Raw genomic sequence first — 26,405 nt, 5'->3', positions numbered from 1 at the left:
CTCCCTTCTCAGGCCAGTCTTTCCTGGTCCCCTAGCTGATACTGCCCCCCATGACACACCTCCACGCCCTGGACATTGAGGGGGTCCAGCGTACACTGTCAGATCTCTACTGGACCCCCGACGTCATGGGGGTCAGCTTCAGTATCTGGTGGACTTGTTCCGGTGGACATTCTGGACCCCAACATCATCTGTGACTTCCAGCTTCGCCGCCCGGACCGACCCGCTCCGACCCACTCCGACCCGCTCCGTGTCCTTGGGGTCGTCCCTCTGGTCGGTGTCGTCCTGCGGCTGGAGCCGTGCGTCAGAGAGGGGGTACTGTCACATCTTCTCCTGCTCCTCCCCTCCGGCGTACAACGTCGTCAGAATACTAAACACCGGTCCTGGGATTCGTCATTACGCACACCTGGCACTCATCATTACGCGCACCTGTCAATCATTATGATTCACACCTGGAATTCATTACCTTAATTTCCTCCGCTTTATATGTCACTATCCTATGTTTTCTCAACAATTGGTATTATTCATGCGTACTGGCGTATAGCCACATGGAATTGTCTCGTTTCTGGTTGTTGTTGTTTTATTAAACGTTGAACCTGATTCCTGACTCACAGCTCCAATATTACATCGAGGGTCCCAGACATAAAATGTTGCATAGTTTTGTTCGGTAAAAGACATTTATGTTCAAATGTAGGAGCTGGAGTCTAAAGTTTGACCCCACTACTGTCTCTGACTCCACACCCACCCCGCCCAGACCATCTAGATATGAGAAAGTTAGTGTATTAGCTAATGATCCATCATGTATGACATTCCTGGGAGTGTGTAAACTTAAATGTTGTATTACCATAGCATTTTCGTAAGTTCTCTATAGTTTTGGACTTGAAAATGTATCAATTGACCAAGGCAGCAAACTCCTGGCAGATTTGATACAAAATATTGTGCAGTAAGGTAATTCTTCACTGGATCAGTCTGAAACTTTCACACACTGCTGCCATCTGGTGGCCAAATTACACATATAGACTACTACCTGAAAGTATGGCCTCTTGCATTTCAAAGATGAGAAAAAAATGGGTTTTGATTTGTATTATCTTTTACCAGATCTAATGTGTTATTCTCCTACATTAATTTCACATTCCCACAAACTTCAAAGGGTTTCATTTCAAATGGTATCAATAATATGCATATCCTTGCTTCAGGTCCTGAGCTACAGGCAGTTAGATTTGGGTACGTCATTTTAGGCAAACATTTTTTTTAAATTGTACGATCTTTAAGAGTGTAGCAAGATCAAGGGTGCGGGGTTTCCACGTCACCAAGTTCAATAACAAAACAGGCACCAGTAGTACAAATTGGAATGCAACGGGGAAGTTTTAGGGATTTTCGTACAGGGGGAAGGAAGGGGGAATTCACCAATCACCTCACAGTCTACAAGCCTCTCTCTCTTTGTAGGTTCCATTTTCCAGGGGTAATCCTCACTCGGGTCCTCAGCCAATCCGGTCCGGTACACAAGGGGGGTAATCCAACAATCCGGGTCACAACGGGCAATCACACAGATTTTGCTCTCGTTTCTCTCACTCTTCATACCTTTCTTGTCTCTCACCTCCTCTGCCCCCTTGTGCAGGCTGCTTCCTCCTTTATCCCCAAGCACTGGCTTAAAGACCCATAGCCTTTCCTCGTTGGGGCAGGAAGTCCATATAAGGTTTGGGGGTGGAGCCAGCTACCTGCAAGATCTCTCTCCTCAATTACCACTCCCCTCACCGCTCCCTGCCAGCTGCCACAAGAGGCTATGTAAAAAATTAATGGAAACAAAGATTAATTTAAGGTCAGGGTTAGGCATTAGGGTTATCAGTGTTGTTAAGGTTAGGGTTAGGGTTAGGTTTAAAATCTGTTTTTATTCATTTTTGGCTGTGCCAGCTCGTGACCACTCTGCAGAGCTGCCTCCAAAACAAGATTCATGACATAAAATGCCAACCAGCATTTATATATTTGTACCTGTTTTTTAAGTATTGTATGACATCACATGTTTTATGTATGTTTGCATATGTACAATCATGTTAATTAAACCTTCCCTTCATCCTCTCGTTATAGTAGCAAATCTGCATATTTCTGCAGGCCTTTGTGAATAACTCCCATTATGCACCACTGACAGCACACCTAAGTACCTCAGTCAACACACTTGTGAGTGCATCCCACTGGGCTAATCACTATACAGTAGGTTTGCATTATTCAGCAATCTCAATTTAATTCCAGGCCTCTTAGGTTCGGGCTACATGGATCTCATATCAATATGCAAAGGCCAGGTTAAGTGCCTTGGCTTGTCTCATTGTCCCGAACTGCCGCAGTGGGTGCCAGCTGTGAACAGAAGGGCCCTGTGACAGGTTTGGGTCTCATGGGTGTTTTTCACACCTTACACCATTAGTCCTACCAAAGTGACTGCATGAAGTATCTGACTCATAACTGTTGTATTCGCCACTCACACTTCAGGGGCTGAAAGGTGTACGTGTGGTGGTAGGGGTGTGTCTGTGTGTGTGTGTGTGTGTGTGTGTGTGTGTGTGTGTGTGTGTGTGTGTGTGTGTGTGTGTGTGTGTGTGTGTGTGTGTGTGTGTGTGTGTGTGTGTGTGTGTGTGTGTGTGTGTGTGTGTGTGTGTGTGTGTGCACACGGGGAGTGACTGTGTGTGTATAGTGTGAGACTGTGCGTGTATATGTGTGAACTTTTTTGTGTGTGATTAGGCCTGTGTAAGTGTGAGACTGTTTGTGTGTATGTGTGTGTGTGTATTTGACTGTGTGTGTGGGTGTTTGTGAGTAGCCTATTTACATGCGAGGAGGGTAAATGGCGACTTCCCAAATGTGCTCCTCTGCTCCTTGTCTCTTACCACGTCTCCCTGAATTTGAAAGGAACAAATGCAGACCCTTGGGGGATGCCAGCCCTCTTCAATTGCTGCAGTCTCTCCCTCATGTGCTGTGGCATCAATTCATAGTTCCAAAAAACACAGACCACTCTCTCTCTGAACAACTGGCTGCTCAATTAGCGGAAAAGAGAGAAAGAGGGAGCAATAGAGGAATGACCGTGTGAGAGTGAGACAGGGAGGGAAAAGAGAGAGAGAGAGAGATAGCAAGAGAGAGAGAGAGATAGATAGAGAGAGACCCTTTCTTTTGAAATCCCAAACAATGCACAGAGCCTTTTTTCCTCCCTCTGACAGACGGATAGACAGATAGACAGATGGTAAAGACAGAGGCAGAGAAGACATTGTGGCCTTGTTCTTCTTCGGCTGTTTGAAGATGAGCAGTCTACAGAGGGTTGTTTGGCGGCGAGCTAAAAATAGAGTGTTGTGAGATGCATAGATAAATTAATGATTAGGGTTACGGAGGCGTTCACACGGCATGCCTCTGACAAACGGTAAGGTATCGAGCACAAAAACCGCTGCTGTTAGTCCTACAGTACATATTAGATTTCTTGTCGACTTCCTGTTTCTCACACTACTTAGTTCAACTGTTGTACCCCAAAATATGTTTTTTCGCTCCTTTTTGCTCCCAAAATGTTTTTTTTTTGCTCCTTTGTTTGTAAAGAAAAGAATTGTAAACAAACATTGTATGGCCTCAAAACATGGTTAAACTATAATTTTGATAGTATGGATGGTCAGTCAAGGGCTGCGTTCAGTACGAAGAAACGTGCTGGAACGTTCAATTCAACTGTACGACCAGCTGAAAAACTGGGAGGGGTTGGGTTGTGGAATGCTGTCAGCATGGCCGCTGCCCTTAAAATGCTTCACTCATTGCTTCAAGCCACACACCACCAAACGGATCAAACATACCTCAAAAGTCTGTTCCAGAGCGCACAAGAACATTTTGGGGAAACGTAGTTGAGTACAAACCGTTCTGCAGCGTAGCAAACATTCAATCGAACTGAATGCACCCCTTGTATCCATAGCTCTTTCTATGAATTTGAGAGTGGGTACATTTCTCTAGCCTCATCTCTCAGCTTTTTACCGAAACAGCTTTGTTTCTTGCAACTGAGTTGCTTCTTGATTGATTCCCGAAACAGCCCCAGCAACTAATGAGCAACTTATCTGCAACTTGGTTGCATGCAGTTGCAAAAATGTCAACTTTGTGCAATTAGTTGCAATCTGGCCCTTGGATGTACACAGAGAGATAATATTAATCATATGCATGTCAATCTCTCCTGGCTCAAAGTGGAGGAGAGATCGACTTAATCACTACTTGTATTTATGAGCGATATTGACACGTTGAGTGGACCGAGCTGTCTATTTGAGCTGCTGGAGCACAGCTCGGACACCCATTTTGTACTGTAGATATGTGGTAGTGGTGGAGTAGGGGCCTGAGGTCACAAAGCATGTTGTGAAATCAGTGAATGTATTGTAATGTTTTTAAAACTGTATAAACTGCCTAAAGTTGCTGGACCCCAGGAAGAGTAGCTGCTGGGGATCCTTAATAAATACAAATACAAAGCAACTGCCAATCAAAACAAATGCTGTTGTCTCATGATCCATTCCAAGGTTCAGAACTCTGACCAAGTTGTCATGTCAACACAGCTGTCAGTGCTGCGGGAACCACAATGATTGATAGAATTGTTAATAGAATGTTTAGTAAAGGTTTATGTACATGGTTTGGCAGTCAATAAATGTAATGTTCAAAGTGAACCTAAACTTCTCACTGACCAGTTTCAACTTAAATTATTCACCATGAACTAGCTTAATTAGTTGCTATCTTGGATTGCTCATTGCTAGCTAGCTGTGTTGGTGTTTGCAATGTCATTTTGGCAAGCTAGCTAAATTGTACAGGCTGCATTGTGTTTATATCCATGCTGTTACAATAAACAAACGGTTGGAAAATTTGTGAAGCCATTATGTAATGCAGCAGATGACATGGGGTATAGAATTCACAAACAATATGACAGAAGCTGCTTCAATTTAATTGTCTGTTGCATGCAATTCTAATCAAGTTTGAGTTGCTTTATGTAACAGAAAGTGGCTCGAGATGATGTCACTCGGGGCGGCAGTGTAGCCTAGTGGTTAGAGCGTTGGACTACTAACAAGTTCAAATCCCCGAGTTGACAAGGTACAAATCTGTTGTTCTGCCCCTGAACAGGCAGTTAACCCACTGTTCCTTGACCATCATTGAAAATAAGAATTTGTTCTTAACTGACTTGCCTATAAAGGTTAAATAAATAAAAACTTGCAACTAAAAGGTTGCTTTGTGTAACTTCAGCCTTATTGTGCAAGTTGCAGATTGCCCCTTTAAGTACACTCAACTTATTACACTGAGTTGACTAAACATTTCATCCTAAAAGTACAGAGAACTAAGACCTAGTCCTGTCAGCAAATTTAAAACATTTAAATATATTTGCAGCAAGAAACAAAAACCAAGGCAAAGAAAGAGTTGTTTTGTAGCACAGGAGCCATATCCGTATTTTAGGGGAGATAATTGTCAAATTATGTATTATGCAAATGTGTGTTTTATACACGAGCTAAGGGGGAGGATATCATTGTGATAGAAGTGAAAGAAATCAATGGCCACCCACTGTCAGTTTAATTGGGTTCTCTCAGGCCTCACTTTTAGCTTTGTGCGTAAACTATCTGGCTTTTCTGGGGGTGGTGGGTATTTTTAGCCTTTTTCGCATGCTTTGGTCTGAGTGTATGTATGTGTGAAGAGGAGCTAGCTATATGTAGCATCTCCAAATCCTGCCTAAGCAGCTTTAGCAATTAGCATGAGGTGGTAGATGTCTGTACATGTCGTCATTTGGGCTAGCATGGCTATTCATTGGGGCTGGGATTTGCCAGGGACCTCACGATACGATATTAGGTGCCGATACGATATGTACTGTGATTCTCGTGATTCTCACTATTCTATATGTATTGCTATTTGATACTGTGATTTTATTGCGATTCGATGTTCCAAACATATTGCTCACCATATGTCTGCTGCAGCGGGACAAGAGAGAACCACGAGAAAACTAGCTTTGATCAGTCAGGGAAATAAAAGTGCTGAAAACAACATTCGCTCCCTGTTTAAAAAGAAGTTTAGGGAAAAATCTATGAAGGAAAAATACTGGCGTTTTGGTGCAGGTACAACCAACTAGTGCAAAAATAATATTGCGATAGTCAAACTCATACGATGCGAGATATCATCAAATCATCATCTATTCATGTCCCCTTTCATTGCTAATTTGTACCTTGCAGGGGAGTTGGCATATAAGGGCAGCACAGCATCTGTTTATGGACGTATTTCCTGTCATTATCAGGAAGTAAGGTGTTTTTGTTTTGTAAAGATATTTTGACAATATTTTACTGACTGTTAGCTGTCGCTAATGCACTGTCATTGAGAAGGTTGGCTAGCCTCACAGGCTATACTGTACATATCTATTTCAAACTGTACATTGCATTGACCTTATAAATCAAATCAAATCAAATTGTATTTGTCACATACACATGGTTAGCAGATGTTAATGCGAGTGTAGCGAAATGCTTGTGCTTCTAGTTCCGACAATGCAGTAATAACCAACGAGTAATCTAGCTAACAATTCCAAAACTACTACTTTATACACACAAGCGTCAAGGGATAAAGAATATGTACATAAAGATATATGAATGAGTGATGGTACAGAGCGGCATAGGCAAGATGCAGTAGATGGTATCGAGTACAGTATATACATATGAGATGAGTATGTAAACAAAGTGGCATAGTTTAAAGTGGCCAGTGATACATGTATTACATAAAGATGCAGTAGATGATATAGAGTACAGTATATACGTATACATATGAGATAAATAATGTAGGATATGTAAACATTATATTAAGTAGCATTGTTTAAAGTGGCTAGTGATATATTTTACATCAATTCCCATCTATTCCCATTATTAAAGTGGCTGGAGTTGAGTCAGTGTGTTGGCAGCAGCCACTCAATGTTAGTGATGGCTGTTTAACAGTCTGATGGCCTTGAGATAGAAGCTGTTTTTCAGTCTCTCGGTCCCAGCTTTGATGAACCTGTACTGACCTCGCCTTCTGGATGATAGCGGGGTGAACAGGCAGTGGCTCGGGTGGTTGTTGTCCTTGATGATCTTTATGGCCTTCCTGTGACATCGGGTGGTGTAGGTGTCCTGGAGGGCAGGTAGTTTGCCCCCGGTGATGCGTTGTGCAGACCTCACTACCCTCTGGAGAGCCTTACGGTTGTGGGCGGAGCAGTTGCTGTACCAGGCGGTGATAAAGACCGAAGTTTGTTAGTGCTTTTGGTAACAAGCCGAATTTCTTCAGCCTCCTGAGGTTGAAGAGGCGCTGCTGCGCCTTCTTCACGATGCTGTCCGTGTGGGCGGACCAATTCAGTTTGTCTGTGATGTGTACGCCGAGGAACTTAAAACTTACTACCCTCTCCACTACTGTTCCATCAATGTGGATAGGGGGGTGTTCCCTCTGCTGTTTCCTGAAGTCCACAATAATCTCCTTAGTTTTATTGACGTTGAGTGGGAGGTTATTTTCCTGACACCACACTCCGAGGGCCCTCACCTCCTCCCTGTAGGCCGTCTCGTCGTTGTTGGTAATCAAGCCTACCACTGTTGTGTCGTCCGCAAACTTGATGATTGAGTTGGAGGCGTGTGTGGCCACGCAGTCGTGGGTGAACAAGGAGTACAGGAGAGGGCTCAGAACGCACCCTTGTGGGGCCCAATTGTTGAGGATCAGCGGGGTGGAGATGTAGTTATCTACACTCACCACCTGGGGGCGGCCTGTCAGGAAGTCCAGTACCCAGTTACACAGGGTGGGGTCGAGACCCAGGGTCTCGAGCTTGATGACGAGTTTGAAGGGTACTATGGTGTTAAATGCTGAGCTGTATTGTACCGTTATGTGAAATGAGATTATTGTTATAAATCAAATCAAATTTTATTTGTCACATGCTCTGAAATACAGCAGTGAAATGCTTACTTACAAGCCCTTAACCAACAATGCAGTTTTAAGAAAAATACCTTAAAAAAATAAAAAATACAAGTAACAAATAACTAAAGAACAGCAGTAAAATAACAATAGCGAGGCTATATACAGAGGGTACCAGTACGGAGTCAATGTGCGGGGGCACCGGTTAGTCGAGGTAATATGTACATGTTGGTAGAGTTATTAAAGTGACTATGTATAAATAATAACATAGAGGTTCAGCAGCGTAAAAGGGGGGCAGTGCATATTGTCTGGGTAGCCATTTGATTAGATGTTCAGGAGTCTTATGGCTGGGGGTATTAATTTATTTTTACCTTTATTTAACTAGGCAAGTAACTTAAGAACAAATTGTTATTTACAATGACGGCATACCGGTCGCATCTTGCACTGAGATGGAGTGCCTTAGACCGCTGCGCCACTCGGGAGCCCTGGGGGTAGAGGCTGTTTAGAAGCCTCTTGGACCTAGACTTGGCGCTCCGGTACCACTTGCCATGTGGTAGCAGAGAGAACAGTCTATGACTAGGGTGGCTGGAGGCCTTCCTCTGACACCGCCTGGTATAGAGATCCTGGATGGCAGGAAGCTTGGTCACAGTGATGTACTGGGCCGTACACACTACCCTCTGTAGTGCCTTACGGTCGGAGGCCAAGCAGCTGCCATACCAGGCAGTGATGCAACCCATCAGGATGCTCTCGATGGTGCAGCTGTAGAACCTTTTGAGGATCTGGGGAAGCCAAATCTTTTCAGTCTCCTGAAGGGGAATAGGTTTTGTCGTGCCCTCTTCACGACTGCCTTGGTGTGGAAGAGAGGTGTGGAAGAGAGGAGTTGACGTATAAGGGCTTTACAGCATTTGTTTATAGAAATTTGTCCTGTCATCATCAGAGAAAAAAAGATCAACACCAACCCTGATCTTATGGTTATATGTAAGCCAATCAAAACACAACACAGAGGCAATTTACGGCAGTCACACTGAGGCTTTGTGAGACTGATGGTTGGGTTAAGAAATATTTTGTATGGACAACCTATCACTTATACCTTGATCCAGGGCAAACTCTTTGCAATTACTATCCCATATCTCGGGAAGGCCTTGATTTCTTAAATATTCCAAATATCATCAGGGGTGTGAGAGTGTGAGTGTGTGCGTGTGTGTGTGTGAGTGTGTGTGTGTGTGAGTGTGCATGTGGTAATCCTAAATTACATCTAGATTAATATATCAAGAATATAATTGCAACAGTAAAAGGTCATCACTGTCAGCACACTCTTGTTCTCTTGTTCTCCAACTGTGACTTTTCTGGGTCAGCACTTTGTGGAGCTCAATCAAGGGTATTAGAAGGATCATCATTCAGAGTGTTATAAATGATCAGTTCGTGGCCCTGGGTTGGTCTAGCTAATGGTTAGCGTTGCCTCCTCCTTCATCCTTCTGTATTCTCTTGTTGCTTTGCCATCTCTCTCTCTCTCTCTCTCATTCTCTCCCTCTCTCTCTCTCTCTCTCTGCTTCTTTCTCTCTCTCTCTACCCTTGCTCTCTCTCTACATCTCTCCCTCTCCACCTATGATTTCTCTCTCTCTCCGTCTCACTTTCTCTTTTCCTTTCTCTCTCTAACCTTGCTTTCTCTCTCTCTCCATCTGTTCTCTGTACAGACATTTTTATTTAAAGGTCAGCAGGTCACTCAGTTTGGCAAGCTGTGAGTGTGTGTAAACAAACACGGACACACGCACTCTCACAAACACTTGCCCAAACCAAAGTTAGCACACAAATATATACAGTCATGCTTACACACACACACACACACACACACACACACACACACACACACACACACACACACACACACACACACACACACACACACACACACACACACACACACACACACACACACACACACACACACACACACACACACACACACACACACACACACACGTTCTATTATTGCTTCTCCGTAGTGCCTCCATAGTAGTATAATATGCTATGAATGATGTAACCTTTACACTGTGGAATGACTGTTTGTGGAGGCACAGTCAAGAAGCCAAAACACAGATGACATGTCTCTTTCGCTTCCTTGCTCTCTTCTTTCACTCTTGCTTGTGTCCCATCACTTCCATCTCTCTCTAGTCTTCACTCTCATCTCTCTGTCCTATCTTTCTATTTTTGTCCCTCTTGCTTCCTTGCTATTTTCTCCATCACTCTATCCCCCCCGTCTTGGCACGGGCACTGTCCCTGGCACGCTACCCTGCCCGTAATCACACCTCTAACCTGCCAAGTGCTCAGCCAGCCATCACCACCCAATCAATGTCCATAGAGACAGAGGGGGGCGGAAACAGAGGGGGGCATTCAAAGGAGAGGGAACATCAAATGTGGAGAAGTGTATAGTGAAGGAGACAAGAATGAATCGAAGAGAAAACAGAGTGGGTGAGGAGAGAGTTCAGAGAAAATGTTCATACGAAAGTGAACAGAGGGAGAGAGGGAAACAAGATAACGACGCAAAGAGAGGGGTGCAACATTAAAGAGGCAGAGAAGGGAGAGACGGATGAAGAGTGCGTGCAGGATAGATATAGAGAGAACAGGAGGTTGCTGGCACCTTAATTGGGGAGGATGAGCTCGTGGTAATGGCTGGAGCGGAATAGGTAGAATGGTATCAAACACATGGTTTCTATGTGTTTGATGCCATTCCATTTGCGCCGTTCCAGCCATTATTATGAACAGTCCTCCCCTCAGCAGCCTCCACTGATAGAGAGAGCGCAGTATCATAATTTCCCCCTCATAAATGTGCATTCCCACTAGGCAGACACGGGTTGAATCAACGTAGTTTCAATGTCAGTTCAATGAAATTACATTGAACCAACGTGGAATAGACATCTGTGCCCGGTACGTTGTGTGTTAATTGAAGAACTGATGGGCCATGTGACGAGGCTCTGTACTCTTCTGCACTATCAGAGTTTTAATTCAACACTACCTCTTTATATCCAGTGTTCCCCCTATTGATTCATTTCCAAGAAGGGGCACAAAGACCCCCATAATCAACATCTAGGGGCTATTTAACCATTTTTGGGGCAAATGAAACCAATCAACACAAAAGTGATTTAGGCAGAGAGGGAAACGTAGTTCTATTTCAGAGCTGTAGGCAAAGGTGGTCCACCCCAGCTTCACAATGATAGGGGAATCACTGCTCCATGCCCCTTTGATTAGAACTCAAACCCCTTGAGTGGAATTGTTATTTTAATTTAATTTATTTAACCAGGCAAGTCAGTTAAGAACAAATTCTTATTTTACAATGACAGCCTACCCCGGCCAAACCCGGATAATATTGGGGCCAATTGTGCACCGCCCTATGGGACTCCCGATCACGGCCGGTTGTGATACAGCCCAGGATCAAACCAGGGTCTGTAGTGGAGCCTCTGGCACTGAGATGCAGTGCCTTAGACTGCTGCGCCACTCGGGAGACTATCAACCTCACCCATTAGTCTTACCTCCCCCTTAGAAACCTCCCCCAGCAGGGAGGTAGAGGGAGTAAAAAGGGCCAAAATCATTTGTTTCAGAGAACATAGCTGTCACTGCACCCCAAAGGAGGAGAAGGTCACTTAGCAGAGCGCTGAGGCCAGCGGTCCCATTTAAGACTATGACAAATTCTCCCAGAGCCATTTGAAATTGGAGTGGAGAGGGACAGCGAGAGTGGAGAGAGGAGAGAGACACAATACGGGAAAGAGGGATGATATGCCACATGTCCTCCTGGCCGTTATACACTGAGACTCCTCTAACCGGTTGGAAATGGGCCTGTGGCTGCCAGCCGGGGCTTTGGCTTGGCGGGAAGTGAAACATGGGACACCCTTTGTTTTCCCCATGTCTTGTTGAGCCAGCGACCCACTGAGTTATGACCCAGCTGGTGGCCAGACAAAGAAAACATCTGTTACCTGATTGAGTCATAAATTCTCAGGTGACGGTCGAGGACTGAGTCCGCCCTCCCTGGTCGAAATGTACCGTAGCTCATCCCTTTTAACACTTGTCTCTGTGTGTGTGTATGCTTGGTGACTGGTGTGTGAGTGTTTCCATGATCAATCAAAAAAGGTACATTGAGCACAGAGATACTATTGGTTGAAATAATTGGGGCCCATGGGAAAGGGGATGTCCAAAAAAAACATCTTTAACACAAACATTTGGTAAAACAAATACTTTTTGAGGGCAGTCTCAGTTTGCATATAGATCATTGACAACCTAATGTTGCGTGTGACCAGTTGGGTTCAAACCCGGGTTTCCTGCATGCCTGTGTTAGACACTTAAGCTAAAGCCTAGGTAAGTATTCAAGTATAAAACAATGTTACTCATCACACAAGTGTGATTCAGCAAACCACCTCAAATCACCATTCATACAACCTCTAGTACGTGGTGTGCCTGTCTAGAGTTCTGGAGAGTAATGGGAGCTGGAGCTCACGTGTGCCCAGGCACAAAGTTCCACCACTGGGATAAAAACAAACTCTCAGGGATCTACACCCAGACTGTCTCTGGAGCACTGTCCCTGTCAGTGCACATTCCATCACATACACACACACGCGCGCCCACATGCACGCACACACACACGCACGCACACACACACACGCACACACATGCACAAACACACACACATGCATGCGCACACACACTCTCAAAAGCATGCACGCATACACACACACACACGCACGCACACACACGCACGCACGCACACACACACACACACATGCATGCGCACACACACTCTCAAAAGCATGCACGCATACACACATTCTAACACAACATACACACATACACTGAGTGTATAAAACATTAGGAACACCTTCCTAATATTGAGTTGCACACCTTTTTTTTGCACACCTCAGAACAGCCTAAATTTGTCAGGGCATGGACTCTACAAGGTGTTGAACGTGTTCGACGGGGATTCTGGCCCATGTTGACTCCAATGCTTCCCACAGTTGTGTCAAGTTAAATCAAATCACATTTTATTTGTCAAATGCATCGAATACAACAGGTAGACCTTACCGTGAAATGCTTACAAGCCCTTAACCAACAATGCAGTTTTACGAAAACAGAGTTAAGAAAACATTTACTAAGTAACACAGTAAAATAACAATAATGAGGCTATATACAGGGGGGTACCGGTACCGAGTCATTGTGCGGGGGCACAGGTTAGTCGACGTAATTTGGACATGTAGGTAGGGGTAAAGTAACTATGCAAAGATAATTAACAGTGAGTAGCAGAAGTGTAAAACAAGGGAAGGTGTCAATGCAAATAGTCTGGGTGGCCATTTAATTAATTGGGGGTAGAAGCTGTTAATGAGCTTTTTGGACCTAGACTTGGTGCTCTGGTACTGCTTGCAGTGCGGTGGCAGAGAGAACAGTCTATGACTTGAGTGACTGGAGTCTTTGACAATTTCTTGGGCCTTCCTCTGACATCGCCTAGTACTGTATATATACGTCCTAGATGGCAGGAAGCTTGGCCCCAGTTATGTACTGGGCCGTACGCACTACCCTCTGTTGCGCCCATTACGGTCGGATGCAGAGCAGTTGCCATACCAGGCGGTGATGCAACCGGCCAGGATGCTCTTGATGGTGCAGCTGGAGATCTTTTGAGGATCTGGGGACCCATGCCAAATATTTTCAGTCTCCTAGGGGGAAAAGGCGTTGTCATGCCCTTTTCACGACTGTCTTGGTGTGTTTGGACAATGATAGTTTGTTGGTGATGTGGACACCAAGGAACTTGAAACTCTCCACCCGCTCCACTACAGCCCTGTCGATGTGAATGGCCCTAATTTTCCTGTAGTCCACGATCATCTCCCTTGTCTTGCTCACATTGAGGGTTAGGTTGTTGTCCTGGCAGTCTCTGACCTCCTCCCTATAGGCTGTCTCATCGTTGTCGGTGATCAGGCCTACCACCGTTGTGTTGTCAGCCAATTTAATGATGGTGTTGGAGTCGTGCTTGGCCACGGAGTTGTGGGTGAACAGGGAATACAGAAGGGGACTAAGCACACACCCCTGAGGGGTCCCCGTGTTAAAGATCAGTGTGGCAGATGTGTTGTTGCCTACCATTACCACCTGGGGGCGGCCATCAGGAAGTCCAGGATCCAGTTGCAGAGGGAGGTGTTTAGTCCTTAGCTTAGTGATGAGCTTTGTGGGCACTATGGTGTTGAATGCTGAGCTGTGGTCAATGAACAGCATTCTCACATAGGTGTTCCTTTTGTCCAGGTGGGAAAGGGCAGTGTGGAGTGAAATTGAGATTGCATCATCTGTGGATCTGTTGGGGCAGTTGGAATGCGAATTGGAATGGGTCTAGGATTTCTGGGATTATGGTGTTGATGTGAGCCATGACCAGCCTTTCAAAGCACTTCATGGCTACCGATGTGAGTGCTACGGGGCAGTAGTCATTTAGGCAGGTTACCTTCGCTTTCTTGGGCACAGGGACTATGGTGGTGTGCTTGAAATATTTATGTATTACAGACTTGGTCAGGGAGAGGTTGAACATGTCAGTGAAGACACTTGCCAGTGTGTCTGCGCATGCTCTGAGTCCACGTCGTGGCACCAGCAGCCTTGTGACTGTTGAACTGTTTAAAGGTCTTGCTCACATTGGCTACAGAGAGTGTTATCACACAGTCATCCAGAACAGCTCGTGCTCTCATGCTTGCTTCAGTGTTGCTTGCCTCGAAGCGAGCGTAAAAGGCATTTATTCCATCTGGTAGGCTCAGGTAACTGGGAAGCTCGCAGCTGTGCTACCCTTTGTAGTCTGTAATAGTTTGCAAGCCCTGCCACATCTGATGATTTGCCTGTTTGACGCTTTGTCTGTTTGATGGTTCGTCTGAGGGCATAGCGGGATTTCTTACAAGTGTCCGATTTGGGGTCCCGCTTCTTGAAAGCGGAAGCTCTAGCCTATAGCTCGGATGTTGCCTGTTCCTATTTTGTTGCATTACAACCTGTAATTTAAATGGATTTTTATTTGGATTTCATGTAATGGACATACACGAAATAGTCAAAATTTGTGAAGTGAAATGAAAAAAATTACAAAAATGGAAAAGTGGTGCGTGCATACAGTGGGGAGAACAAGTATTTGATACACTGCCGATTTTGCAGGTTTTCCTACTCACAAAGCATGTAGAGGTCTGTAATTTTTATCATAGGTACACTTCAAATGTGAGAGACGGAATCTAAAACAAAAATCCAGAAAATCACATTGTATGATTTTTAAGTAATTAATTTGCATTTTATTGCATGATATAAGTATTTGATCACCTACCAACCAGTAAGAATTCCGTCTCTCACAGACCTGTTAGTTTTTCTTTAAGAAGCCCTCCTGTTCTCCACTCATTACCTGTATTAACTGCACCTGTTTGAACTCGTTACCTGTATAAAAGACATCTGTCCCCACACTCAATCAAACAGACTCCAACCTCTCCACAATGGCCAAGACCAGAGAGGGTGTAAGGACATCAGTGATACAATTGTAGACATGCACAAGGCTGGGATTGGCTACAGGACAATAGGCAAGCAACTTGGTGAGAAGGAAACAACTTTTGGTGCAATTATTAGAAAATGGAAGAAGTTCAAGATGACGGTCAATCACCCTCGGTCTGGGGCTCCATGCAAGATCTCACCTCGTGGGACATCAATGATCATGAGGAAGGTGAGGGATCAGCCCAGAACTACACGGCAGGACCTGGTCAATGACCTGAAGAGAGCTGGGACCACAGTCTCATTGAAAACCATTAGTAACACACTACCCCGTCATGGATTGAAATCTTGCAGCGCACGCAAGTTCCCCCTGCTCAAGCCAGTGCATGTCTAGGCCCGTCTGAAGTTTGCCAATGACCATCTGGATGATCCAGAGGAGGAATGGGAAACGGTCATGTGGTCTGATGAGACAAAAATAGAGCTTTTTGGTCTAAACTGTTTGGAGGACGAAGAAGGATGAGTACAACCCCAAGAACACCATCCCTACCGTGAAGCATGGAGGGGGAAATATAATTCTTTGGGGATGCTTTTCTGCAAAGAGGACAGGACGACTACACCATATTGAGGGGAGGATGGATGGGGCCATGTATCGCAAGATCTTGGCCAACAACCTCCTTCCCTAAGTAAGAGCATTGAAGATGGGTCGTGGCTGGGTCTTCCAGCATGACAATGACCCGAAACACACAGCCAAGGCAACTAAGGAGCGGCTCCGTAAGAAGCATCTCAAGGTCCTGGAGTGGCCTAGTCAGTCTCCAGACCTGAACCCAATAGAAAATCTTTGGAGGGAGCTGAAAGTCTGCATTGCCCAGCGACAGCCCCGAAACCTGAAGGATCTGGAGAAGGTCTGTATGGAGGAGTGGGCCAAAATCCCTGCTGCAGTGTGTGCAAACCTGGTCAAGAACTACAGGAATCGTATGATCTCTGTAATTGCAAACAAAGGTTTCTGTACCAAATTTTAAGTTCTGCTTTTCTGATGTATCAAATACTTATGTCATGCAATAAAATGCAAATTAATTACTTAAAAATCATACAATATGATTTTCTGGATTTTTGTTTTAGATTCCATCTCTCACAGTTGAAGTGTACCCATGATAAAAATTACAGACCTCTACATGCGTTGTAAGCAGGAAAACCTGCAAAATCGGCAGTGTATCAAATACTTGTTCTCCCCACTGTATGTATTCACCCCCTTTGCTATGAAGCCCCTAAAGAAGATCTGGTGCAACCAATTACCTTCAGAAGTCACATAATTAGTTAAATAAAGTCCATCTGTGTGCAATCTATGTGTCACATGATCTGTCACATGATCTCAGTATATATACACCTGTTCTGAATGGCCCTAGAGTCTGCAACACCACTAAGCAAGAGGCAACACCAAGCAAGCAGCACCATGAAGACCAATGAGCTCTCCAAACAGGTCAGGGACAAAGTTGTGGAGAAGTAAAGATCAGGGTTGTGTTATAAAAAAATATTTCCGAAACTTTGAACATCCCACGGAGCACCATTACATCCATTATTACTTCTACACCTGCATTGCTTGCTGTTTGGGGTTTTAGGCTGGGTTTCTGTACAGCACTTTGAGATATCAGCTGATGTACAAAGGGCTATATAAATACATTTTATTTGATTATTAAAAAAGGCAAGGAATATGGCACCACAACAAACCTGCCAAGAGAGGGCTGCCCACCAAAACTAATGGACCAGGCAAGGAGGGCATTAATCAGAGAGGCAACAAAGAGAACAAAGATAACCCTGAAGGAGCTGTAAAGCTCCACAGTGGAGATGATAGTATCTGTCCATAGGATCACTTTAAGCCGAACACTCCACAGAGCTGGGCTTTACGGAAGAGCGGCCAGAAAAAAATCCATTGCTTAAAGAAAAAAATAAGCAAACATGTTTGGTGTTCGCCAAAAGGCATGTGGGAGACTTCCCAAACATATGGAAGAATGTACTCTGGTCAGATGAGACTAAAATTTCGCTTTTAGGCCATCAAGGAAAACGCTATGTCTGGTGCAAACCCAACACATCTCATCACCCCGAGAACACCATCATTTTCATTGGCAGGGACTGGGAAACTGGCCAGAATTGAGGGAATGATGGATGGTGCTAAATACAGGGAAATTGTTGTGGGAAAGCTGTTTCAGTCTTCCAGAGATTTGAGACTGGGACGGAGGTTCACCTTCCAGCAGGACAATGACCCTAAGCATACTGCTATAGCAACACTCAAGTGGTTTAAGGGGAAACCTTTAAATGTCTTGGAATGTCCTAGTCAAAGCCCAGACCTCAATCCAATTGAGAATGTGTGGTATGACTTAAAGATTGCTGTACACCAGCGGAACCAGCGGAACTTGAAGAATGGGCAAAAATCCCAGTGGCTCGATGTGCCAAGCTTATAGAGACCTACCCCAAGAGACTTGCAACTGTAATTGCTGCAAAAGGTGGCTCTACAAAGTATTGACTTTGAATAGTTGAATAGTTATGCACGCTCAAGTTGTACGTTTGTTTTGGTCTTATTTCTTGTTTGTTTCTCAAGAAAAAATATTTTGTTTCTTCAAAGTGGTAGGCATGTGTGTAAATCAAATTATACAAGCCCCCAAAAATATATTTTAATTTCAGGTTGTAAGACAACAAAATAGGAAACATATCAAGGGGGGTGAATACTTTCGCAAGCCACTGTATGTACATGCATTCACTGTTGGGGAAGATGTTGTTGATGTACTTATTGATGAAGCCAGTGACTGGGGTGATATAGTCCTCAAAGCCATTGGATTAATCCTGAAACATATTCTAGTCCTGTAGTGTAGCATCCACGTCATTTGACCACTTTGGTATTGAGCGAGTCACTGGTACTTCCTGCTTTAGTTTTTGCTTGCAAGTAGGAATCAGGAGGATAGAATCATGGTCAGATTTGCCAAATGGAGGGTGAGGGAGAGCTTTGTATGTGTCTCTGTGTGTGGAGTAAAGGTGATCTAGAGTTTTTTTTCTCTGGTTGCATTTGACATGCTGGTAGAAATTAGGTAAAACAGATTTCAGTTTGCCTGCATTAAAGTCCCCAGCCACTAGGAGCGCCACTTTTGGATGAGCATTTCCATGTTTGCTATTGGCCTTATATAGCTCATTGAGTGTGGTCTTAGTGCCAGTGTCGGTTTGTGGTGGAAAATAGATGGCTAAGAAAAATATAGATGAAAACTCTCTCGGTAGATAGTACGGTTCTACAGCTCATCATGAGGTACTCTGCCTTAGGCGAGCAATACCTCGAGACTACCTTAATATTAGACATCGCGCACCAGCTGTTATTGACAAAAAGATTTCCTTTGGGTGGTGGACCATTCTTCATACACAAGTGAAACTGTTGAGCATGAAAAACCCAGCAGCATTACAGTTCTTGACACACTCAAACCGGTATGCCTGGCACCAATTACCATACCCCGTTCAAAGGCACTTAAATATTTTGTCTTGCCCATACAACCTCTAAATGCCACACATACACAATCCATGTCTCAATTGTCTCAATGTTTAAAATCCTTCTTTAATCTGTCTTCTACCCTTCGTCTACACTGCCTGAAGTGGATTTAACAAGTGAATTCAATAAGGGATCATAGCTTTCACCTGGATTCAACTCATCAGTCTATGTCATGTTTTGTACACTCCGTGTGCATACAGAAACAGTCAAACAACACTCACACACATACATATACACACACCACACAAATCCAGGTGCAGAGTAGAAGGTTGTCAGGGCTCTGGAATCAATTAAAGTTTTGGATAGTGTTTTTTTTCTGTTGTGTGTGTAATACGTTATTTTTTGGGTTGGTAGCCTTGGCTTGTTTTAATAGAAGTACCAACGATTTTGTAAACAATCTTAATTTTAAGAGGCAGTAGAAAAAGTTGGCCTATTTTCAATTGCTTTTGTATCTTTCTTACTGGTTATCCACTTTTATATGTAGGCCTACCAATTGTATTATTCCCTATGTAGGCTACTTTTGTTGTTTTATATTACACTGTTTCATATACAGTACACTCACCAGTCAGTTTATTAGGTACGCCATCCCGTTCATGAAAATGAATCGCTCCTACAGACAGTGAGTCAACGTGGCCATGGCTTGCTATATAAAGCAGGCAGACAGGCATTGAGGCATTCAGTTACTGTTCGATTGAATGTTAAAATGGGTAAAAACAAGTGACCTAAGTGACTTTGAGCGTGGTATGATCGTCGGCGCCAGGCACGCCGGATCCAGTGTCTCAGAAACGGTCCCCATTCAGGGCTTTTCACGCACCACAGTGTCTAGGGTTTACTGCGAAAGGTGCGACAAACAAAAAACATCCAGTCAGCTGAAGTCCTGTGGGAGAAGACAGTTTGTTGGTGAGAAAGGTCGGAAGAAAATGCCAAGAATCATGCACGCTAACAGGCGGGCCACAAACATGCAAATCACGGCATGGTACAACAGTGGTGTGCAGAATGACACAGCAGACGACCACGCCGGGTTCCAGTCCTATCAACTAAAAACAAGGAGAAGCGGCTCTAGTGAGGGCGCGATCATCAACACTGGACAATTGAGGAGTGGAAAAACAATTGCCTGCTCCAACTATTGCGGTTGCGTCATGCTGATGGCAGAGTCAACGTTTGGCGTAAGCAGCATCCATGGACCCATCCTGCCTGGTGTGGGGAATGTATTCCCGGCATACGTTATGTCCCTTGATACCAATTGAGCAACGAACGTTTCCGACACGTTTTATAAATCATGCCCCAAAGAATTCAGGCGGTTCTGGAGGCAAAGGGGAGTCCAAGCCGGTACTAGATGGGCGTACCTAATAACATTCTGTAATACGTTTTAAATATGTCTATGCATTTTTTGTATAAAAAACAATGCTGCTTTATAAATAAAATGTATTATTATTACTTTTATGAATATTTGGATCTTGTAGATTTCATCTGGTGACATGCAGGTTCATCCCTCCTTAAGCTATAGTCTTCTCTCAAACAACTCACAGAGTTCCGACTTCAGTGTGTTCAACACAACTGGGAACTTGGAAAATAACAAGCTCCAACTGGTTTTTCGAACAGTCATCCAACTCGGAATTACAAGTCGGGAACTCGGACCTCTTTCTAGAGCCCCGCCTTTCCGACCTGAAGATCACTGATGTCATGATTTGACCTCGTTTTTCCCCGAGTTCCCAGTTGTCTTGAAAGCACCATGACACTGTCATTTAAGGCTAGCTGCTAGCTGTCACTTTCGATACATGCTGTCACTTTTGCCGCCTGTGGTGTCACATCACAGTTTTTCTCAATCATGTTGGGTCTCAAAAATAAATATAAATGCTTTGCATATAAACGAAAAATGTAGTCTAAAAATGGTTAGGTATGGCTATAAGTCCTCATCGTTTGATTCAGGCCATTAAACTACATTGCATTTAAACTAATATCTGGCAACTAGAATCAACGTCTTTGCGTGCGCACCTGCAAGGCTTCAAAGTAAAGCCGAATGTCTTACCTTTGATTCGGGCTGAATAGGCACAGTGCTCTGGCAACGATGGAGGTCCCGGTGTTGCGGTTCATTCTCCTTCTCATTGTTTTCCGTCATCTTTTGGCAGACAAGCAGAAGCTATTACCGTATACTGCCAAAATTGGATACCGTGGTTAAATATGCTCTAGTGAAATACAACAAACGTCTAACGCGACCGGTATTCGTGGGCTATGAACTTGAAAGCATACGTAGGCTATAAAGGCTCATGCTTTTCACTTTTTCACGAGTCAAATCGAAGTAATTTACTCGATAACATTCCAGTGAATAAGGTATATTGACGCGCAAAGCCACTCCGTCGCAAAAACAATATCCTCTCTCTTCCAAATAAAAAAAATCCTCGTATCACGTTAGGCTACTTTAAAACAATTGTAAATATCCACTAGCCAAAGCGTATTATATAGCCTTATCTTTATCCGTGTATCTATTGATGAGCGCTGTCCACTGCTTCGCTCAGCTTCTGCCACACGCGCCTTTACAAAACTTTGATTTAGTGACAAGGTTGGCTCAACCTGATTGGCCTAACCCCCTTACACTATGTAAATGTTAGTGTAGTACCACGTCAGGACTGGATCAAAGTTGATGACGTTGGTAGACCTGGGCGGTGCTAGGACGCAGGTGTACGTCTCTGAAGATGTTGATGGCAATGCAACATGTCTATTAATAATGTTCTTTCGGTTTATGGTTATGACTGCTTTTATGTTGGATGATGTTATTTCAAAGTGGAGTTGTAGGAAGGCTAGGTGGAACGTTGTGTTTCAGCACCATATGCCCGGACAGGGTTTGACTCTTTCCTCGCGGTTCAGGACCATATTATAGCTGGACAGCGCCCCTTCCAAAGTAAATCCTAAAGGCACCAAGTCTCATGTTTCAGCACCATAGGTTTGGACAGCGCCTGGTCCTTTCCCCATGTTTCAAAACCATACGTTTGACAGTACTCAGACCCTATGTTTCAGCAGAAAAGGCCTGAACAGTGCCCAGTCCCTGTTTCAGCACCATATGCCATGGACAGAACCTGAACCTTAGAATAGCCAAATCCCATTAAAAAAGGGGGTGAAACACAATGTAAATCTTCAAAAACATCAAAAATACTTTCTCATAGTCAACTTTGCCAAGTCAATCTACTGTAATAATCACTGGTTTTGCAAAAAAGCAGGACTTCTCACTTGCAAACGCAAGCATCCCCCCTCTTCGAGTTTTTAAATATGCACCCACCCCATGACGCCGAGCTAAATATAGAAGCTATTGAATAGAACAAGGAGGATAGAGAGGCATATAATATTATTCACTTACAACACTGCAATGCTGAAAACTCCGATGGGACAGCCAATGGCTACATAATCACAACAATTACTCATTTATCTAAAACACAGACAGGAGCTGATCACTTTTATGATAACGTCCTTGAAGTTGTAATTGGCACTGCGGTTCATGCCCCTGTATCCATTACTCATTCCCATGGGTTCTTAGTCACGTCTTGCCCATTCTGTTACAGGAATAAAAACAGTATCACAGGGAAAACTATTAGGCCATAACACGTGATCAGAGGTTGGTTGATTGTTTCGCCGGCTAGCTTGCATTTCCACATTACATTCCAGAGGCACATTGAGGCCTAGCTTTTGAGTGACATGGTATAACTTAATTGTGTGCGTGTGTGTCTGTTTGTGTGTGATACATAATACACATCAAGTGTATTAGCTACTCTGTAACCTGAGTTTCATACAGGGCATGTATGTTTGTCGGGATCATGTAGGTCTGCATCTCAAATGGCACCCTATTCCCATAGGGCTCTAGTGAAAAGAAAGTACACTAGGTCGGGAATAGTGTGCCATTTGGACCAGCGACAGAAGTCAAATATACTAAGAGCTTTAAGCACTACTTAGGGTGTAAGTGGATTAGTGAGGGTGAGGAGTGACAGAGAGAGAGAGAACATGGCTGTTACATAAAAAGGACATATTTTATAAATTATGTGTAAGAGCATTTTTAGTCCCATTTAGAGTATGTACTCATCTCTCATGGCGCATTTCTGTCTCATTCTCTCTCTCCCTCTCTCATTGACACCTCATCACACCATCCAGAGGAATCAGGTAGAATGGAGATGTGTGGCTCGTGCTGTTATCAGGCAGGGTGGGGGCGACAGCTAAATTTCGGACAAATGTCCACGTCTATTTCTCTCTCTTCTCCTTCCACTCCTGACAGTGCACGTGCGGCCCTCTCCTCTGTGTTCTTGTTTCCCGACTCTGCCTCCACAAACAGTCATCCCACAGTGTAAAGGTTACAACATTCGTAGCACACAGCAGGGACAGAAGTAGCATTAAAGGCAAGCGTGTGTGTGTGTGTGTGTGTGTGTGTGAGCTAGTGTGCATGCAAGCTAGAGTGTGCCCGAGTATGTGTGTGTGTTGCTTTCTAAGATCCAGAAGCTCTTCCACAGTAGGTAGAGAGCAAGGGGATAAGTCTTCTGGCTCAGGAACATAAGCAGGCTGAATGTCTGTCCCCCCTCCAATTAGCATAACACCCAGTGTCACTCTCTCTCTCTTCTCTTCACCGTTCTTTCTTGCCACCTCTCCATTTCACTCTCTCCCTTGGTCTTCAACTTTTTCTTTACAGCTTTTTCTCTCTCCCTCTCTTTTCTTCTCTCTCCCTCTCTCTCTCTCTCTCTCTCTCTTTTCCTCTCTCTCTCTCTTATTCCCTTCTGCTGCTCTGTCGTTTCTACTGAGTGCCAACTTTTTGTTTCTTAAATCTATTTTGGTACAAAAGAGCCGTCTTGCAACTGGAGGCCTGTGAGCAAATAGTGCTTTCAGCCTTCTCGCTCTGCTACCGGGGGGGGGGGTGTCTGCTCTGGTGTCTTTTTAGACTCAGCTCCATGGCGTGTTATTTACAAGTGCTTCTGACGAGTGACCTCGTTTCACCGCTGTGTTCATTATTATCGCAAAACGGAAATAGAAGAAACTTTTCGGTGTGATTTTGAGGAGGACGCCGTGGGGTGTGTTATGATGCGCCACAATGCCAAGAAAGGCTGGGCGGTAACAATCACCGTGTGAGGGGTTGCTCACATCATTAGATAGGATGTGCATGAGCCACATAAGTTACCTTAAATAGAATCCTCTGACTATATTTCGATGTGATAAAGCTCATTGATTCTTGAAGAATATACCTCCATGACAAGAAAAACTCACACGGTTTAAGGGATCTCGTCCTCCTCTTCTGAGAAGGATCGGAGGACCAATGCGGAGCGTGGTAAGTGTCCATAATGTTTTTTAATCAAGACAATAGAACACTCGAACAAAACAAGAAACGATGACGTGAATATACAAAACCGAAAACAGTACCGTGTGGACCAAACACTCACATGGAAAACAAACAAGCACAACTCAAAAGTGAAACCAGGCTACCTAAGTATGATTCTCAATCAGGGACAATGATTGACAGCTGGCTCTGATTGAGAACTATACTAGGCCGAACACAGAAATCCCAAATTATAGAAAAACAAACATAGACAACCCACCCAACTCACGCCCTGACCATACTAAAACAAAGATATAATAACAGAACTAAGGTCAGAACGTGACAGTACCACCCCCCCACCCAATGATGCGGACTCCGGCCGCAAAACCTGAACCGATAGGGGAGGATCTGGGTGGGTGTCTGTCCGTGGTGGTGGCTCTGGCGCAGGACGTGGACCACACTTCACCATAGTCCTTGTCCACCTCATAGCCCGCCTCCGCTGCCTCTTTACAGTGGCGACCCTCACCGCCGATCTCAGACTGGGGACCCTAGCAATGGGTCCCAAATGGACGGGAGACTCCGGCAGCGCCGGACGGGCGGGAGACTCCGGCAGCGCCGGACAGGCGGGAGCACCTGTAGGGAGGAGACAGAGAGACATTCTGGTGCGGGGGGCTGCCACCGGAGGGCTGGTGCGTGGAGGTGGCACCGGATAGACCGGACCGTGAAGGCGCACTGGAGCTCTTGAGCACCGAGCCTGCCCAACCTTACCTGGCTGAATGCTCCCCGTAGCCAGGCCAGTGCGGCGAGGTGGAATAGCCCGCACTGGGCTGTGCTGGCGAACCGGGGACACCATGCGTAAGGCTGGTGCCATGTACACCGGCCCGAGGAGACTCACTGGAGACCAGATGCGCTGAGCCGGCTTCATGGCACCTGGCTCGATGCCCACTCTAGCCCGGCCGATACGAGGTGCTGCAATGTACCGCACCGTGCTATGCACGCACACCGGGGACACCGTGCGCTCCACCGCATAACACGGTGCCTGCCCGGTCCCTCTCGCTCGCCGGAAAGCACGGGAAGTTGGCGCAGGTCTCCTACCTGACTTTGCCACACTCCCCGTGTGCCCCCCCAAGACATTTTTGGGGCTGCCTCTCGGGCTTCCAGCCGCGCTGCCGTGCTGCCTCCTCATAACGCCGCCTCTCGACTTTCGCTGCCTCTAGTTCTGCCTTGGGGCAGCGATATTCTCCAGGCTGTGCCCATGGTCCCTTGCCGTCCAGAATCTCCTCCCATGTCCAGGAGTCCTGATCTCGCTACTGCTGCTACCCGTTACCACGCTGCTTGTTCCTTTGGTGGTGGGTGTTTCTGTAAGGGATCTCGTCCTCCTCTTCTGAGGAGGAGTAGCGAGAAGGATCGGAGGACCAATGCTCAGCGTGGTAAGTGTCCATAATGTTTTTTAATCAAGACAATAGAACACTCGAACAAAACAAGAAACGATGGCGTGAATATACAAAACCGAAAACAGTACCGTGTGGACCAAACACTCACATGGAAAACAAACACCCACAACTCAAAAGTGAAACCAGGCTACCTAAGTATGATTCTTAATCAGGGACAACGATTGACAGCTGCCTCTGATTGAGAACCATACTAGGCCGAACACAGAAATCCCAAATGATAGAAAAACAAACATAGACAACCCACCCAACTCACGCCCTGACCATACTAAAACAAAGATATAATAACAGAACTAAGGTCAGAACGTGACACACGGCTAGTCAGTATCTCTTTAGTTTATCAAGCTTACGTATCAGAGCTCTGCGGCCAGAGAATGACATGAGGCCGATATAAGGCCTTTAAAACCTCTTAAATGTAACTAAATGTAATTGAAAATGTAATCTACATAATCCCCAAAAGTAATTATTTATCATGAGAGAGCCATAAACAATAACTAGTAATGTTGCATACTCCAAGAAAGGTTAAAATCTCAACTTTCTGGTCTTTAAAAAAATTAAAATTCTGAGGTGTAGTCATTTTTGAGGACACATGCTCAGGTACACAGTACAAATATGATGAAAATATGAAATATGTTGTATGATCCCTTTCCTATTCAACGAAACTGTATGAAAAAGGCTTGAAAGTACATATTTTCTTCTAAATATAGTATAATCTATTTATAAAATGAATAAGCTATTAGAGTTCACCTTCCTTATTATAACTGTAATATACATCTCTGTGTATTTAGTGCGTATTTTCTAAAGG

The 26,405-nt window shown here is 44.7% G+C and overlaps 1 protein-coding gene across 1 annotated transcript in view; it reads right to left on the bottom strand.

Moving 5' to 3' along the window:
- The window catches only part of LOC135504835 (SH3 and cysteine-rich domain-containing protein 2-like), a 45,588-nt gene extending 24,211 nt beyond the window's left edge, over nucleotides 1-21,377 (bottom strand). The window contains exon 1 of the mRNA XM_064923727.1: nucleotides 20,895-21,377. Coding sequence (XP_064779799.1) covers nucleotides 20,895-20,984 — 90 coding nt within the window. The 5' untranslated portion in view covers nucleotides 20,985-21,377. The remainder of the gene's footprint in view (nucleotides 1-20,894) is intronic.
- Nucleotides 21,378-26,405: the final 5,028 nt, after the last annotated feature.

Source organism: Oncorhynchus masou, chromosome 18, assembly GCF_036934945.1.
Source record: "Oncorhynchus masou masou isolate Uvic2021 chromosome 18, UVic_Omas_1.1, whole genome shotgun sequence".
Taxonomy (NCBI): domain Eukaryota; kingdom Metazoa; phylum Chordata; class Actinopteri; order Salmoniformes; family Salmonidae; genus Oncorhynchus; species Oncorhynchus masou.
Note: the sequence above shows the minus strand (reverse complement) of the source record. Positions and strands in the feature narration are given on the sequence as shown.